General features: G+C 44.3%; 1 protein-coding gene across 2 annotated transcripts in view; it reads left to right on the forward strand.

Annotated features, from left to right (window-relative positions):
- WNK4 (WNK lysine deficient protein kinase 4) overlaps nucleotides 1-14,739 on the forward strand; it is a 353,137-nt gene that overhangs the window by 235,185 nt on the left and 103,213 nt on the right. For both annotated transcript variants that reach the window (XM_063458916.1, XM_063458917.1), the window contains exons 8-11: nucleotides 2,209-2,348; nucleotides 3,451-3,527; nucleotides 5,996-6,137; nucleotides 7,722-7,838. In XM_063458916.1, coding sequence (XP_063314986.1) covers nucleotides 2,209-2,348; nucleotides 3,451-3,527; nucleotides 5,996-6,137; nucleotides 7,722-7,838 — 476 coding nt within the window. The remainder of the gene's footprint in view (nucleotides 1-2,208; nucleotides 2,349-3,450; nucleotides 3,528-5,995; nucleotides 6,138-7,721; nucleotides 7,839-14,739) is intronic.

The following is a 14,739-nucleotide window of genomic DNA, read 5'->3' on the forward strand; positions in this document are numbered from 1 at the left end:
GGACACTCTAGGCACCCAGACCACTTCTGCTCATTGGAGTGGTCTGGGTACCAACTCCCACTACCCTTAACCCTGCAAGTGTAATTATTGCAGTTTTTTATAAACTGCAATAATTACCTTGCGGGGTTAACTCCACCTCTAGTGGCTGTCTATTAGACAGCCACTAGAGGGAACTTCCTGGTTTCTAGCACAGGAAACCTGTGCTAGAGCATCGCAGGACGTCCTCACGCATCGCTGAAAACCCCATAGGAAAGCATTAGGTCCCCTCGGCCGGTGGGCGAGATCAGTCTCGCCCCCGGCCGACGCAATGGATTGGAGGAGCATCGCGGAGGCGGAAACAGCGTCGAGGGACATCGCCGCTGCCTCAGGTAAGTGACTGAAGGGGTTTTCACCCCTTCAGTAACCGGGGATTGGGGGGTGGGAGGGAGAGGGACCCTCCAGTGCCAGGAAAACGGATTGTTTTCCTGGCACTGGAGATTCCCTTTAAGAGGATATTGTCGGGTTTTCCAGGTACAGTATCTCACAAAAGTGAGTACACCCCTCACATTTTTGTAAATATTTTATTGTATCTTTTCATGTGACAACACTGAAGAAATGACACTCTGCTACAATGTAAAGTAGTAAGTGTACAGACTGTATAACAGTGTACATTTGCAGTCACCTCAAAATAACTCAACACACAGCCATTAATGTCTAAACCGTTGGCAACAAAAGTGAGTACACCCCTAAGTGGATATGTCCAAATTGGGCCCAATGTGTCAATATTTTGTGTGGCCACCATTATTTTCCAGCACTGCCTTAAACCTCATGGGCATGGAGTTCACCAGAGCTTCACAGGTCACATGATACTGGAGTCCTCTTCCACTCCTCCATGACAACATCAGGGAGCTGGTGGATGTTAGAGACCTTGCGCTCCCTCACTTTCTGTTTGAAGCTGCCCCACAGATGCTCAATAGGATTCAGGTATGGAGACATGCTTGGACAGTCTATCAACTTTACCTTCAGCTTCTTTAGCAACACAGTGGTCGTCTTGGAGGTGTGTTTGGGGTCGTTATCATGTTGGCGGCCCAGTCTCCGAAAGGAGGGGATCATGCTCTGCTTCAATATGTCACAGTACATTTTGACATTCATGGTTCCCTCAGTGAACTGTAGCTCCCCAGTGCCGGCAGCACTCATGCAGGCCCAGACCATGACACTCCTACCACACTTGTTTTTGTACTCCTCACCTGGTTGACACCATCTGAACCAAATAAGTTTTTTTTTGGTCTCATCAGACCCCAGGACATGTCGTTAGTCTGCTTGTCTTCAGCAAACTGTTTGCAGGCTTTCATGTGCATCATCTTTAGAAGAGGCTTTCTTCTGGGACGACAGCCATGCAGACCAATTTGCGGCGTATGGTCTGAGCACTGACAGGCTGACACCCCAACCCTTCAACCTCTGCAGCAATGCTGGCAGCACTCATATGTCTATTTCCCAAAGACAACCTCTGGATATGACACTGAGCATGTGCAGTCAACTTCTTTGGTCGACAATGTATGGTCTTGCCCACTGTGCTGCAGCTCAGTTTCAGGGTGTTGGCAATCTTCTTATAACATAGGTCATCTTTGTGTAGAGCAACAATTCTTTTTTTCAGATCCTCAGAGAGTTCATGCCAAGAGATGCCATGTTGAACTTCCAGTGACCAGTATGAGAGAGTGTGAGAGCGATAACATCACATTTAAAACACCTGCTCCCCATTCACACCTGAGACCTTGTAATACTAACAAGTCACATGATACCGGGGAGGGAAAATGGCTAATTGGGCCCAATTTGGATATTTCCACTTTTGTTGCTAACGGTTTAGACATCAGTGTTGTTATTTTAAGGGGACAGCAAATTTACACTGTTATACAGTCTGTACACTTACTACTTTAGCAGAGTGTCATTTCTTCAGTGTTGTCACACGAAAAGATGTAATAAAATATTTACAAAAATGTGAGGGGTGTACTGCCAGTGTATATTGCCAGTTTAACTATTACAACCTACCTTTTCTGTCCATGATTGGACAGATATTGGGAAAGTGAAACTTACAAATGATCTGTGCAGAAAATGAGAGGGCAGTCTTATAATGCTGACAATTCCCTATTTTATGACAAACTACTTAAAATGGTTTGCTAGTTCTTTTAACAGAAGGAGCTAAATAATATTTCCCTTTGTGCCTCTTTGCAGCGGATTGTGAGACTGATGGCTATCTCAGTTCCTCTGGTTTTATGGAACCTGTAGATGGTCCACAAATGCTTTCAAGTGATATTTCATTAGAAGATCTCAACAGTCCTCCAAGCAACCAGCCTGAGATGTGTTTTCCTGGGGTAAGCATAGAAAAATACCAAGTTATTGTATTTACATAGCAAATACAAAAGATAGGATAAGCACTAAGAAATCAATCATTATAATTGGGTGGTATGTTTTCCCCCAAGGATATAATGCTGAGTATATTCTCCTGAAGGCAATCCATGCCAGGTATTGGATGTCGAGTAGAGTAGATACCTAAGGAGTTTTAAAAGTGCCAAGTACAATAAAAAAAAAAACCACAATAAAAATAATAACAAGCATAAAAGTATAATACATGGTCTTGCACTATAAAATAGATGTAAGCCAAATAAACGTTAATGCCTAAAAACAATAGTAAAACACACAAAACGCATTTTGCCAAACAAGGGGCTTCTTCAAGTGTACATGTACATTTTATTTATATGTTACTTTTTTTCTGATAGAACAGGCAAGAGTGTTATATTTAAAATCAGTTTTGACACAGGAGATTGTAAAATTCACCAAAGGCAGAAAGTGAAACAGCAGGAGCATTGCCAGATGGTAAATAGATCAGGGACTTCAGACCAGGGGTACATTTTATGGGTAAATGTAAAGGTAATTTGTATCCCCTAATACATTTACTGACTTATGCCCTTCCTAAAACAATCTTTATACAATGCCCAATACAAGGTCCAGCCATAAACCTCAATATGTTCTATAAATCACATTGTGACAAAATTCAGTATTATATGAACTTATATGATTAACCCCTTAAGGACACATGACATGTCTGACACGTCATGATTCCCTTTTATTCCAGAAGTTTGGTCCTTAAGGGGTTAAACTAAAAAATATTGTATTAATCCCCTCCATGTGTACTCTTCAACCCACTGCATTAAAATCCTGCATCCATAGCAATAGCCCCACATGGTGCTGTATAATTAACTCTAAATATGTTACATTAAAGTGGCACTGTAACACATTACATAATTGGAGGTTTTATTTTTCTCTGTGTTGAAGGTGATTCAGGACTAACAATGAAATTATGCCAAAATTAGAACTTTTCGGGATCCTGCTCCAGCACCCGTGGTGTATACTACCTGAAACATGGCATTGTGAATAAATACGCAGTAAATTTATGTTCATCTTTTGGTATTTTAGAGCATAGCTGTACGTGTGGACACAGAGCATCTACCCTCTCAACGGCTGCCTAGTGAAATCACTTCTCCAGTAGACAGGTGTGTATATAAAAGCGACATTGCTCATAATACAATTTCTTGCTAATTTCCTTTCAGCACCGGATTGGCCCACAGGGATACCAGGAAATTTACTGGTGGGCCAGCAGGGCCGCCATCAGGGCATGACAACCATGACCACTGGCGTACATACCGCGGTCGCAGGGGTCCCCCACCAGGGGGCCTGGCCGCCCTGCGACCAGGTATGTACGCCAGTGTGGCCAGTGATACCAGGGCCACCTCAGGGCCCCCCTGGTATCACCGTACTGGCTGGTTGGTGGTCACGCGAGGGAGCACTCTCCCCTGAGCGCTCTCTGCCCAGCTCCCTCGCGCACCGCAGTGATGTATCAGTACGCGGCGCGTGAGGGAACTGGGCAGAGAGCGCTCAGGGGAGAGTGCTCCCTCGCGCCCCCGCCAGCCAGCCCGCCCGCCCGGTGACCGTCCACCCAGCAGCACCACTGGGCCCCAGGGAATCCCCTCAGCTCTCCCAAAGGTAAGGAGGCTGGGGGATTACATTTTAAAGAAACGTGTGTGTGTTAGTGTTAGAGTGTATGTTAGTGTTATTTTTTGTGTGTTTGTGTGTGTTACTGTGTGTGTCTGCTAATGAGTGTCAGTGAGTGTGTTAGTTTCTGTGTGTGTTACTGCGTGTGTTTGTTTGTGTGTGTCTGTTATTGAGTGTGTCTGCTAGTGAGTGTCAGTGTGTGTGTGTCAGTGAGAGTGTGTGTGTTACTGAGTGTTTGTTTGTGTGTGTCTGTTAGTGAGTCTGTTTGGTGTCTGTTAGGGAGTCTGTGTTTGTCAGTGAGAGTGTATGTTTTGTAAGTGAGTGTGTATGTATGTCTGTCAGTGAGTGTGTATGTATGTCGCTGAGTGTGTCTCTGTCAGTAAATGTGTGTGTCTGTTAGCTAGTGTGTATGCATCTGTTCGTGAGAGTGTGTGTGCGTGTGTTTAAAACCCCTTCAGCACTTTCGGCCCTGAAGCCTTTCTCCAGCATCGGACTTCCTTGGCACTGGAGATCCTTCCGCCCCGATCCGCCTCTCAGCTCAGCAAGAGCCGCGCAAGCATTCAAACCACCCATAGGAAAGCATTACTCAATGCTTTCCTGTGGACGTCCAGAGAATAGTCAGAATACTTGCCGAGGTCAGGAACACAGAAAGGGGGACAATGATGAGGGAAAGCCAAAAGTCAAGGATACCAGAATACAGGGAAGTCAAACAAAGCCAAAGTCAATAACCAGAAACAAACTTTCAGGAATGCATTCTCGGACAACCACTAAGGGAAACCACGACAGGGCAATGAGCTGACGAATTAGATGAGTTTAAATAACCCTCTTGTGGATCCGATTGGCCGTAACCGACCTTTGACCCCAGAACGTGTGTGTGTGTAATTTGCGTGACGTCACGCACACGCCGACGTGGTCCATGTCACTTTAACACTTTAGTTTGCAGTGTTTTTTCACAGTACTTTTGTTTCTGTTTTTTTGGCTTTAATAAAGGTCTCTATTCCATGAATATGGAGTTTTTATTCTAAGGAGGTTTCCCTTTTGAATGAGAGCGGGTTCCACCCATTTGTAGTGAGCTGTTTGAACATCTGTATGGACTCTGGAAAAAACACTTCTTCAGGCAGAGAATTCCACATCCTTATTGTTCTTACAGTAAAAAAAAACAAAAACAAAAAAAAACATTTTCTTTGCCTTAGAGTAGACAAAAGGGAAAAAAAAGTAGTTTTGCTTACTAGTGTCTAAATTTCACCAAGGTGTAGCTCCCCACTGCGTTATTGAATTTCATTAGATGAGAGTAAATCGTCACTCGACTTCCAAGTGTTCCAGTGTAACAATTCAGCATAAGCACCAAGCTGTCCTTTGACAGTAAAGCATCCTCTTGTGTTTCACTGATGATCCAAACTTTTTCAATGGCTTACAGGCATTACATGTTCAAATTATTATTGTTTTATTATTCAGTCTGCTTGCATATTGATACAGGGTAATTCTTTCACATAAAGGATACAGCATCAAAGCATACCATTTACAAAACATATACACTAAAAGCAGTGATTCTCACATTTCATGCTTTATTTCATATTTATATTTCATTTGCAGTGCTTATCACATAAAGTAAAAAAAAAAAAAAAATCTACATCTTACATATTTCTGGCACTTAACAAATTGAGACCACCACTGAGAAGGTAAAATTTGAAGAAAAAAAAATGAGGTGGCACCTACATCACAAAACTGCTCTTACAAAATTCCATTAGGGATCTAAAGACATGGCAGGTCAACATGTAAGGTCATATTATTAAATAGCATGGATTATGTTTCTATAATTATAATGATTATATTTAATGATTATATTTTCTTAAATTAAGAACTGGTCAAAAAACGTCTAAACTAAAATGCAAAAAACATTTTGTATTGCAATACAGTGTAGCAATTGAGTAGTTTTTTATACCACTTTTTTTTTTCTTTGACAATACAGTTATGCTTCAGATGTGGCTTCGGGACTTAGTGATGGCTGTGAAGGGCTTTCAGCTGGTGAGAAAAGCATTAGGTCCCCTGTCAGAAAGACAGCTGCAAAACTTCTCCGACGTAAATCAAGATCAAGACTTCGTATTATCAATGTAAGAGTTTGGCTTTAATGTTTAGTGAGTACAAACAGGGAGAAACACATTAGTTGCATTGTTGGTTGTTACATAACTTTTGCCAGGCCACCAATTATATTTGCAAAAAAAGGGGATGATCTGCTGAACCAATCACAAATAAAACAACATAGCGTATAACTGTGTATGAAGGCAAATTGTAAAAGTTGCATTCACAAATGGCCACTCACACTTTTACTGAAGTTTGCAAGCCTTGAATATTTTTCTTTTTCAAAATGGAAATTCCAAATCTTCTGTCTGGGTTAGAATCTCCATAGATGTATTGGCATATATGTGCTCAAGAAAAAAGCATATATATAAAAAAAATGAGATGCACATTCAGAGTAAAGTACAAAAAGAGTATTTAATAACTTACATCAAGATATAAAATAATCATTTTTGGTTGGACAAATTTGTATATTGTTTGTTCATTTGTACCTGTTGATCACACACCACACAAGTCCCTGAGGAAGTCCTATTTGGTTGGATGAAACGCGTAGGACGCCTGGTGGTGACATAGAGGGACTACACTGATGATTTTATATCTTGATGTAAGTTATTAAATACTCTTTTTGTACTTTACTCTGAATGTGCATCTCATTTTTTTATATATATACTTTTTTCTTGAGCACATATATGCCAATACATCTATGGAGATTCTAACCCAGACAGAAGATTTGGAATTTCCATTTTGAAAAAGAAAAATATTCAAGGCTTGCAAACTTCAGTAAAAGTGTGAGTGGCCATTTGTGAATGCAACTTTTACAATTTGCCGTTATACACAGTTATACACTATGTTGTTTTATTTGTGATTGGTTCAGCAGATCATCCGCTTTTATTTTGCTTATACTGTGTGGAAGACAAGATTAAGTCTTTTGGGATACTATTGGAAATCTTATCCTATACAGGAAAGTTTCTTTCTGCTGATATAAATTAAGCACTTATTACACTGTGGTGGGTGTACACACACATTGTTTCTTTTTGCACCAATTATATTTTTTTGAGATTTTATTTCAATGGGTACATGAACATATGATGAGTTCATTACATAAGTGACAATGCAAAATGATTGAACATATGGAATTATGTATTCCTAGATTTTTCGAAGGAATTTAAGGGAAGACAACCTTTCATACCCACATTTATTTAGGGCATTGATGGTAAACCAGATAATTTTTAAATTCTTTTCAGTAACAATTAGTGACGACCTCTGGAAATTTGGTGCAGGGTAAGATTTGTACCAGGGTGAGCTGAATAGTTTGTTGGCTGGGGGACTTTAAAGCTTTAGTCTATTTTTTAAGGACAAAACTCACAGCCCAGTTCAACCTCTGCTCCTGTACTCCATATATTCATGTTTTTCTTTTTTTCTCAGACATTAAATTAAAGAAGAAGGATCTTATTATAGTTGTGGGAAGTCCTGAAACCTCTGCATTTATACCTTTGCATTTTGTTGATAATATTTAAATCTATGTAGAAGTTATTGTAAATTAGAAAACATACTAAATAGAGTCTGTATTCTTGTTAAACGGAAACTTACACATTGTATATCTCCTCTCTTTTTAATAGATTTCAGATAAAAGTGACCGAGTGGTGGAGTGCCAACTGCAGACATATAACAATAAGATGGTAACCTTCAAATTTGATCTTGATGGAGATAACCCAGAGGATATTGCTGCCGTTATGGTAAGTTGGCCAATAATGTCTTTAATAATGTGCTTTACAGTAAGAACAATAAGGATGTATGATTATTTGCATATTGAAGTGATTTTATTAGAGTCTGTACAGATGTTTAAACAGCAGATGGATGAATACTTTCATATAATTATTCAGGGATGTAATTTTTAATATGTGGGATGTGTTGGAAAAGGGCAAAATTGGAAAGGGCTTCAAACTGGATTTTTTTTTGGCCTTATTTTCGATCACCAATAGATTCAATATGCATAAAATACTGTAGGAAAAAGCCAGAACATAGAAGAAAATACTGAACAAAAGTCTATTTTCTTCACAATACTCCCCCTTAGTTCCATGGGTGGGCCTGCCCGCCTAGACCCTTCTGGCTTGGCTAGGGGATGTCCAGGTAGCATAATTATACTTCCAAGTCAGTTTGGTGGGAAAGCCCATCCGCATTGCCATTCTGCTTGCCCGGGCGGTATTGCAGTGTAAAATTGTAGGGCTGCAACGCTAAACTTCAGCGCAGCAACCGGGGATTGTCTCCAGAGACTCGGTTGAGCCAAATGAGGGGGTTGTGGTCAGTGAGTAGGGTAAAAGCACGGCCATAAAGGTACAGTTGGAGTTTCTTTAAGGCCCATACTAGAGCCAGGCATTCTTTTTCCACGGTGTCATAGCTGACCTCCCGAGGTAATAACTTACGGCTGAGATATGCCACCTGGTGCTCCATGCCATCTTCCCCCACTTGGCTCAGCCCAGCTCCCAGCCCAAACATGGAGGCATCTGTATGAACGAGAAATGTTTTATTAGGGTCTGGGGCCGCCAATACTGGAGCTTCGTTTAAAGCAGTTTTAAGTCTCTGGAACGCCGTTGCACACTCCGGGGACCATGCTACCTGCTTGGGTAGGGACTTTTTGGTCAGGTCGGTGAGGGGTTTTGCTAGGGTGCTATACTCAGGGACGAACTTTCTATAATACCCTGCTGTGCCTAGGAAGGCCAATACCTGCGTCTTGGTGCAGGGCTGGGGCCAATTGGCTATGGCCTCTACTTTGGCTGGTTCGGGGTGCTGTTTCCCAGACCCTACTCTATGCCCTAGGTATTGAACCTCGGCCATACCCACATGGCATTTCTCGGGTTTCAGGGTGAGGCTGGCTTCTTGTAACATCCCAAATACCATAGCCAAGTGCGTCAGGTGTGCCGCTATAGATGGCAATATCACATGTGAAGTCCTGCATTCCCTCCAGAAGTCGGTCTGCCGGGATATGGTACGGCTGTTGCCGTAATGGGGTCTCCCCCTGTGTTTCCACCCGGTGCACTGCGGCGGAGGTGTACCCGGGTAGGACCGAGAACAAACCACCGTATTCCTGCAGCAGTTGTTTTGCATCTGCCTGCTGTGTGGGGTCTAGTTTCTCCCCCAACCCGACCTGCTCTAAGGTACCTTGGTTAGCTGCCAGTAGGTCGGGTAAGGGGAGTCCTTCACTATCATCAGTGGACGGGGCACAGATAGCGGCCATGTCCTCGGAGCGCTCGAAGTACGGTTTCAACATGTTCACATGAAAGGTTCGTCTGATCCTTTCATCCGAACATTTGGCTACAATATAGGTGGTGTCGCTAATCCGTTCCACCACTCTAAATAACCCCTGCCAAGCTGCCTGGAGCTTGTCCTTTTTTGAAGGTCTGATACTTTTTGCCCTACTTCCAGGTTCCTATCTCGTGCTCCCCGGTCATACCATTGTTTCTGTTGTTTCTGGGCCGCCCTCAGGTTCTCCCGAACTGATTCGGTCAGTGCCTGCAGGCGGTCATAGAAACATGGAAACATAGAATGTGACGGCAGAGAAGAAAAAATCGGCCCATCTAGTCTGCCCAATTTTCTAAATACTTTCATTAGTCCCTGGCCTTATCTTGTAGTTAGGATAGCCTTATGCCTATCCCACGCATGCTTAAACTCCTTTACTGTGTTAACCTCTACCACTTCAGCTGGAAGGCTATTCCATGCATCCACTACCCTCTCAGTAAAGTAATACTTCCTGATATTATTTTTAAACCTTTGTCCCTCTAATTTAGGACTATGTCCTCTTGTTGTGGTAGTTTTTCTTCTTTTAAATATAGTCTCCTCCTTTACTGTGTTGATTCCCTTTATGTATTTAAATGTTTCTATCATATCCACCCTGTCTCGTCTTTTCTCCAAGCTATACATGTTAAGATCCTTTAACCTTTCCTGGTAAGTTTTATCCTGCAATTCATGAACCAGTTTAGTAGCCCTTCTCTGAACTCTCTCTAAGGTATCAATATCCTTCTGAAGATATGGTCTCCAGTACTGCATACAATACTCCAAGTGAGGTCTCACCAGTGTTCTGTACAATGGCATGAGCACTTCCCTCTTTCTACTGCTAATGCCTCTCCCTATACAACCAAGCATTCTGCTAGCATTTCCTGCTGCTCTATTACATTCTCTGCCTACCTTTAAGTCATCAGAAATAATCACCCCTAAATCCCTTTCCTCAGAATATCAAATATTCTGTACTCTGCCCTTGGGTTTTTACGTCCAAGATGCATTATCTTGCACTTATCCACATTAAATGTCAGTTGCCACAACTCTGACCATTTTTCTAGTTGACCTAAATCATTAGCCATTTGGCTTATCCCTCCTGGAACATCAACCCTGTTACATATCTTAGTATCATCAGCACGTATGGCAAAACTGGGATCCCTTCCTCTCCTGTGTTGCCCTCCCAGTGCTCCCGTATGAGGTCCAGGGGTCCCCGGACTTTTCTCCCGTATAGGAGTTCGAAGGGGGAGAACCCGGTGGACGCCTGGGGCACTTCCCGGTATGCAAACAGGAGATGGGGTAGAAATTTCTCCCATTGACCGTAGGACTCTGTGAACGCTGTGAGCATCTGCTTAAGCGTGCCGTTGAATAGTTCACAGAGGCCGTTGGTCTGGGGGTGGTAGGGGGAGCTAAATAACGGTTTTACCCTGCAGCTCTGCCACAACTGTTGAGTTACAGTTGCCGTGAACTGTGTTCCCTGATCTTAAAGTATTTCCTGGGGGTCTCATACTCGGGAAAAGATCCTGACTAGAGCCTCTGCTACCGTCTCCGCCTCAATGTTGGAGAGCGCCACATCCTCAGGGTACCTGGTGGCGTAGTGCCTGGTGGATGTAGCGCTTACCGGAGGAGCTGGGTTTGTTGAGGGGCCCTATCAGGTCTACTGCCACTCTGTAGAATGATTATTCTATTATAGGTAGGGACCGTAACTTGTCCTTAGACATGTGTCACATATCCTGCAGTACGTCTGCAAATCTTTTCATATCCCTGGCCAGAAGAACGTCTGGGTAAGGCGGTGTTCTTGATACCCGGCTAGCGGGATATCATGGCTGAGCTTTAGAAGCTCTGCTCTGTATTTGCGGGGTACGACTAGCTGCCTTTTTATATCTTGGGCTGCCCCACTTCCCACTCCCCCTGTGACCCTATATAGCAGTCCCTTGTCCCAGTGGAAGTTCTCTTCTGCATTACCTTCCTTAGGGGTACCTACTGCCTTCCTGTAACCTGCTAAGGTGGGATCTGACTTCTGGGCTTTGCCAAAGTCTTGGGGAGTGCCCCAGAAGGGGATAGGGTTAGGGCATACTACAGGGATTTCGGTTCCTACCTGTGGTTCCTCGGAGTGTCTGTCCAGCTCGGCGGGCTTACGCCCTGGTGGTCACGGAGTAGGTTCCAGCAGGATCTGGGTTAATCAGCTGTGAAGTTAGGCACCCCAAATCGTTCCCCAAGAATACTTCCGCAGGTAGGCCAGACATAATGCCTACTTCCATCTGCTTGGTTCTGGTGCCCCAATTTAACTGTACTCGAGCTGTGGATAGCTTGTGGATGGCGCCTCCTGCCACTCTTACTGCAACAATCCTGTTGGTGCGCGCCTTTTCAGATACGGTGTGAGGCTGCACCAAAGTAAGGGTGGCCCCAGAGTCTCGTAGTGCCTCAGCCTCCTTTCCATCTACTGTGACCCATTGTCTGTGGTTGCACCCGGTTGTCCCCCTCTGCTTGGGCTAGGTTCACCTCATGTAGTACGGCCCATTGCTCAGAATCAGGGCTGTGGTCTTCCAGCGGCTCATGTTGATAGTGATAAGCGGCTGCCGCTCCCAATTGCCTCTGCTCCGCTGAGAGCAATGTATTTTGTAGTGCCCTGGCTGATTGCACTGGTGACATACCAATGGTGGTCTCCGGTTAAAATTAGGCTGTGTCGTGGGTGGTACCGCGTTCGGTCTGGGGTTGGTCACAGGACCTGGCGTTGGAGCGCTGGACCTTACCAGAGGACGGTTTCCACTAGCCTCTCCTTTTCTTCCCTCGTGATGCTCGTCTGCCAGCTTGGCCGCTTCCTCAACTGTGGTCGGCTTCCTGTCTCTGACCCAGTCCCTGGTGTCTGCAGGTGTGTGGTCAAAAAATTGTTCTAGCAAGAGGAGCCTTGTATCCAGTTTTGGGCTGCCCGATACATCCTAAAGGCCCATTCGATGTAGGAGTCTCGGCCCCCTTTCCGTAATGCCCGAAACTTTTTCCTGTAAGTCTCTGGGGTCATGGCATACCTGGCTAGCAGAATGTCCTTTACCCTTGCGTAGTCGTGTATGACTGTATCAGGAACTTCTCGGTACGCCTCTGCTGCTCGGCCCGTGAGTTTGCTGCTTAAAATCGCGCCTCATTGCTCTGATTCAGACCCTCCAAAGCGCATTGACGCTCAAAATCTTGTAGGTATGCATCAATTTCCATCTCTCCATCCGAAAAACTTTTACTAGCAGCATAATTAATCTTTCTCCGCTGCCCTCCATTTATAGATCCAGCTAAGGAAGCAGTGTCTCCTTGGTTTAAGCTTGCCTGTTGTGCTCTGCGTTCTGCGCTCACCTGTGCCAGGACTTGCGTCACCATCTCCGGTGTGGGATTTGGCCCATATAGGTTTAGCTTTCACATCACCTTCTGTTGGAATTCTGCTTCCTCCCGGCTGACATTAGCCATGCTGCTGGTTTGGTCGCCCTCCATTAGTTCTGCTATGAGGGTAGCTTTCTTTTTCTTGCTTGCCACCTGACCTCGGGCTCCAAGCAGATCCTTTATCGTAGTCCTTTTTAGTCTCTCGTACTGCTGGGCCATTCACCAGTTGTCTTTATGCGTCCCATTCAATCCCACTGCTGCCACCAGTTGTTAAGACCTGCAGTGGTTAGGGTACTGCGGTCTTCTATTCCTTTCCCAATAGCTGAGCATAAGTGATTATAGCTGCAGTAGGAAGTAGAGGAATAGTGTAGATGAATGCAGCTTCCAAGGCGATTCTCCCCAGCAAATAGAATATCCCCCAAACATGAGCCTAGACTTCATGAAGGGTGTAACAGGAATGAAGTTTATTGATAACACACTGGCTTTTATGAGAAATCCTCCTGCAAGAGGACCTCCCACAGCAAACAAAGACAATAACCAATAAACATACAGATTTACACTAACCCCTGCCCTCTCTCTGCCTGGGAGATATTGAGATAAGTTAAGGAATAAACCAATTATCTCCAGGCAGAGGGCACACAATTTCCCCAAAAGTTGGAACACCCCTTTCCCCACAAGGTATCCCCACAAATATCCCCTGATAGCCCCGATCTGGGGGACCAACATATCCAAATTTCACCCAGATCAGTTCAGGGGTTCTTAAAAAGCATGGAAGTCACATTTTACCGACCACACACGATGCTCCTGCCCAAAACAGTTCCACGAATTCAGCGTGTGCGGTCGGTCAATTCAGAAAAAGGTAAAAAACAAATAAAAGTACCGAATGGATCCTCCTGGCTCATAGGAGCGATTGCTCCCCTTGTCCATATGCACAAAACTACCGAATGGCGCTCTCCTGGCTGTTCGGCAACTAAAGGAAGCAGGCGTTCGGTAGTTTCAGCAGTGGTTCGTGAGGTCGAGTGTCCGATTTTAGTTCCAGACACTAGACGGCCAAGTCCTGCTGCCTCCTTTCATGCGAACAAGATGGCCGCCGTTTTCTGTTCCACGTGGCATTCGGCTATACGAACAGTGTCCGCCCAGAGAGCGCTTAATAGATGGTTCTTTTGAAGTTAATGAGCCAGGAAGGTGGTCGGTGTTCAGTTGCTTCAAACTACCGAACCAATAGATTCAATATGCATAAAATACTGTAGGAAAAAGCCAGAACATAGAAGAAAATACCGAACAAAAGTCTATTTTCTTCACAGAACTTCTCCTTTGTTGAGATAATCTATCCACCTCACACGTGTGGCATATCACGATTCTAATTAGACCACATGATAATTGCACAGGTGTGCCTTAGGCTGGCCACAAGAAAAGGCCACTCTAAAATGTGCAGTTTTACTGTACTGGATGGGTCTGAGGGGGTCCGAAAACCAGTCAGTATCTGGTGTGACCACCATTTGCCTCACGCAGTGCAACACATCTCCTTCGCATAGAGTTGATCAGGTTGTTGATTGTGGCCAGTGGAGTCCACTCATCTTTAATGGCTGTGTGAAGTTACTGGATATTGGAATGACCTGGAACACGCTGTCGTATACACCGATCCAGAGCATCCCAAACATGCTCAATGGGTGCCATGTCCGGTGCGTATGCTGGCCATGCAAGAACTGGGATGTTTTCAGCTTCCAGGAATTGTATACAGATTCTTGCAACATCGTGCTGTGCATTATCATGCTGCAACATGAGGTGATGGTCGTGGATGAATGGCACAACAATGGGCCTCAGGATCACGTCATAGTATCTCGCTGCATTCAAAATTCCATCAATAAAATGCACCTGTGTTAGTTGTCCATAACAAACGCCTGCCGATACCATAACCCCACCACCACCATAGGCCACTCAATTCACAATGTTGACATCAGCAAACCGCTCACACACACGACCCATTCACGCTGTCTGCCATCT

The sequence above is a fragment of the Pelobates fuscus genome, chromosome 6, assembly GCF_036172605.1.
Source record: "Pelobates fuscus isolate aPelFus1 chromosome 6, aPelFus1.pri, whole genome shotgun sequence".
Lineage (NCBI taxonomy): Eukaryota > Metazoa > Chordata > Amphibia > Anura > Pelobatidae > Pelobates > Pelobates fuscus.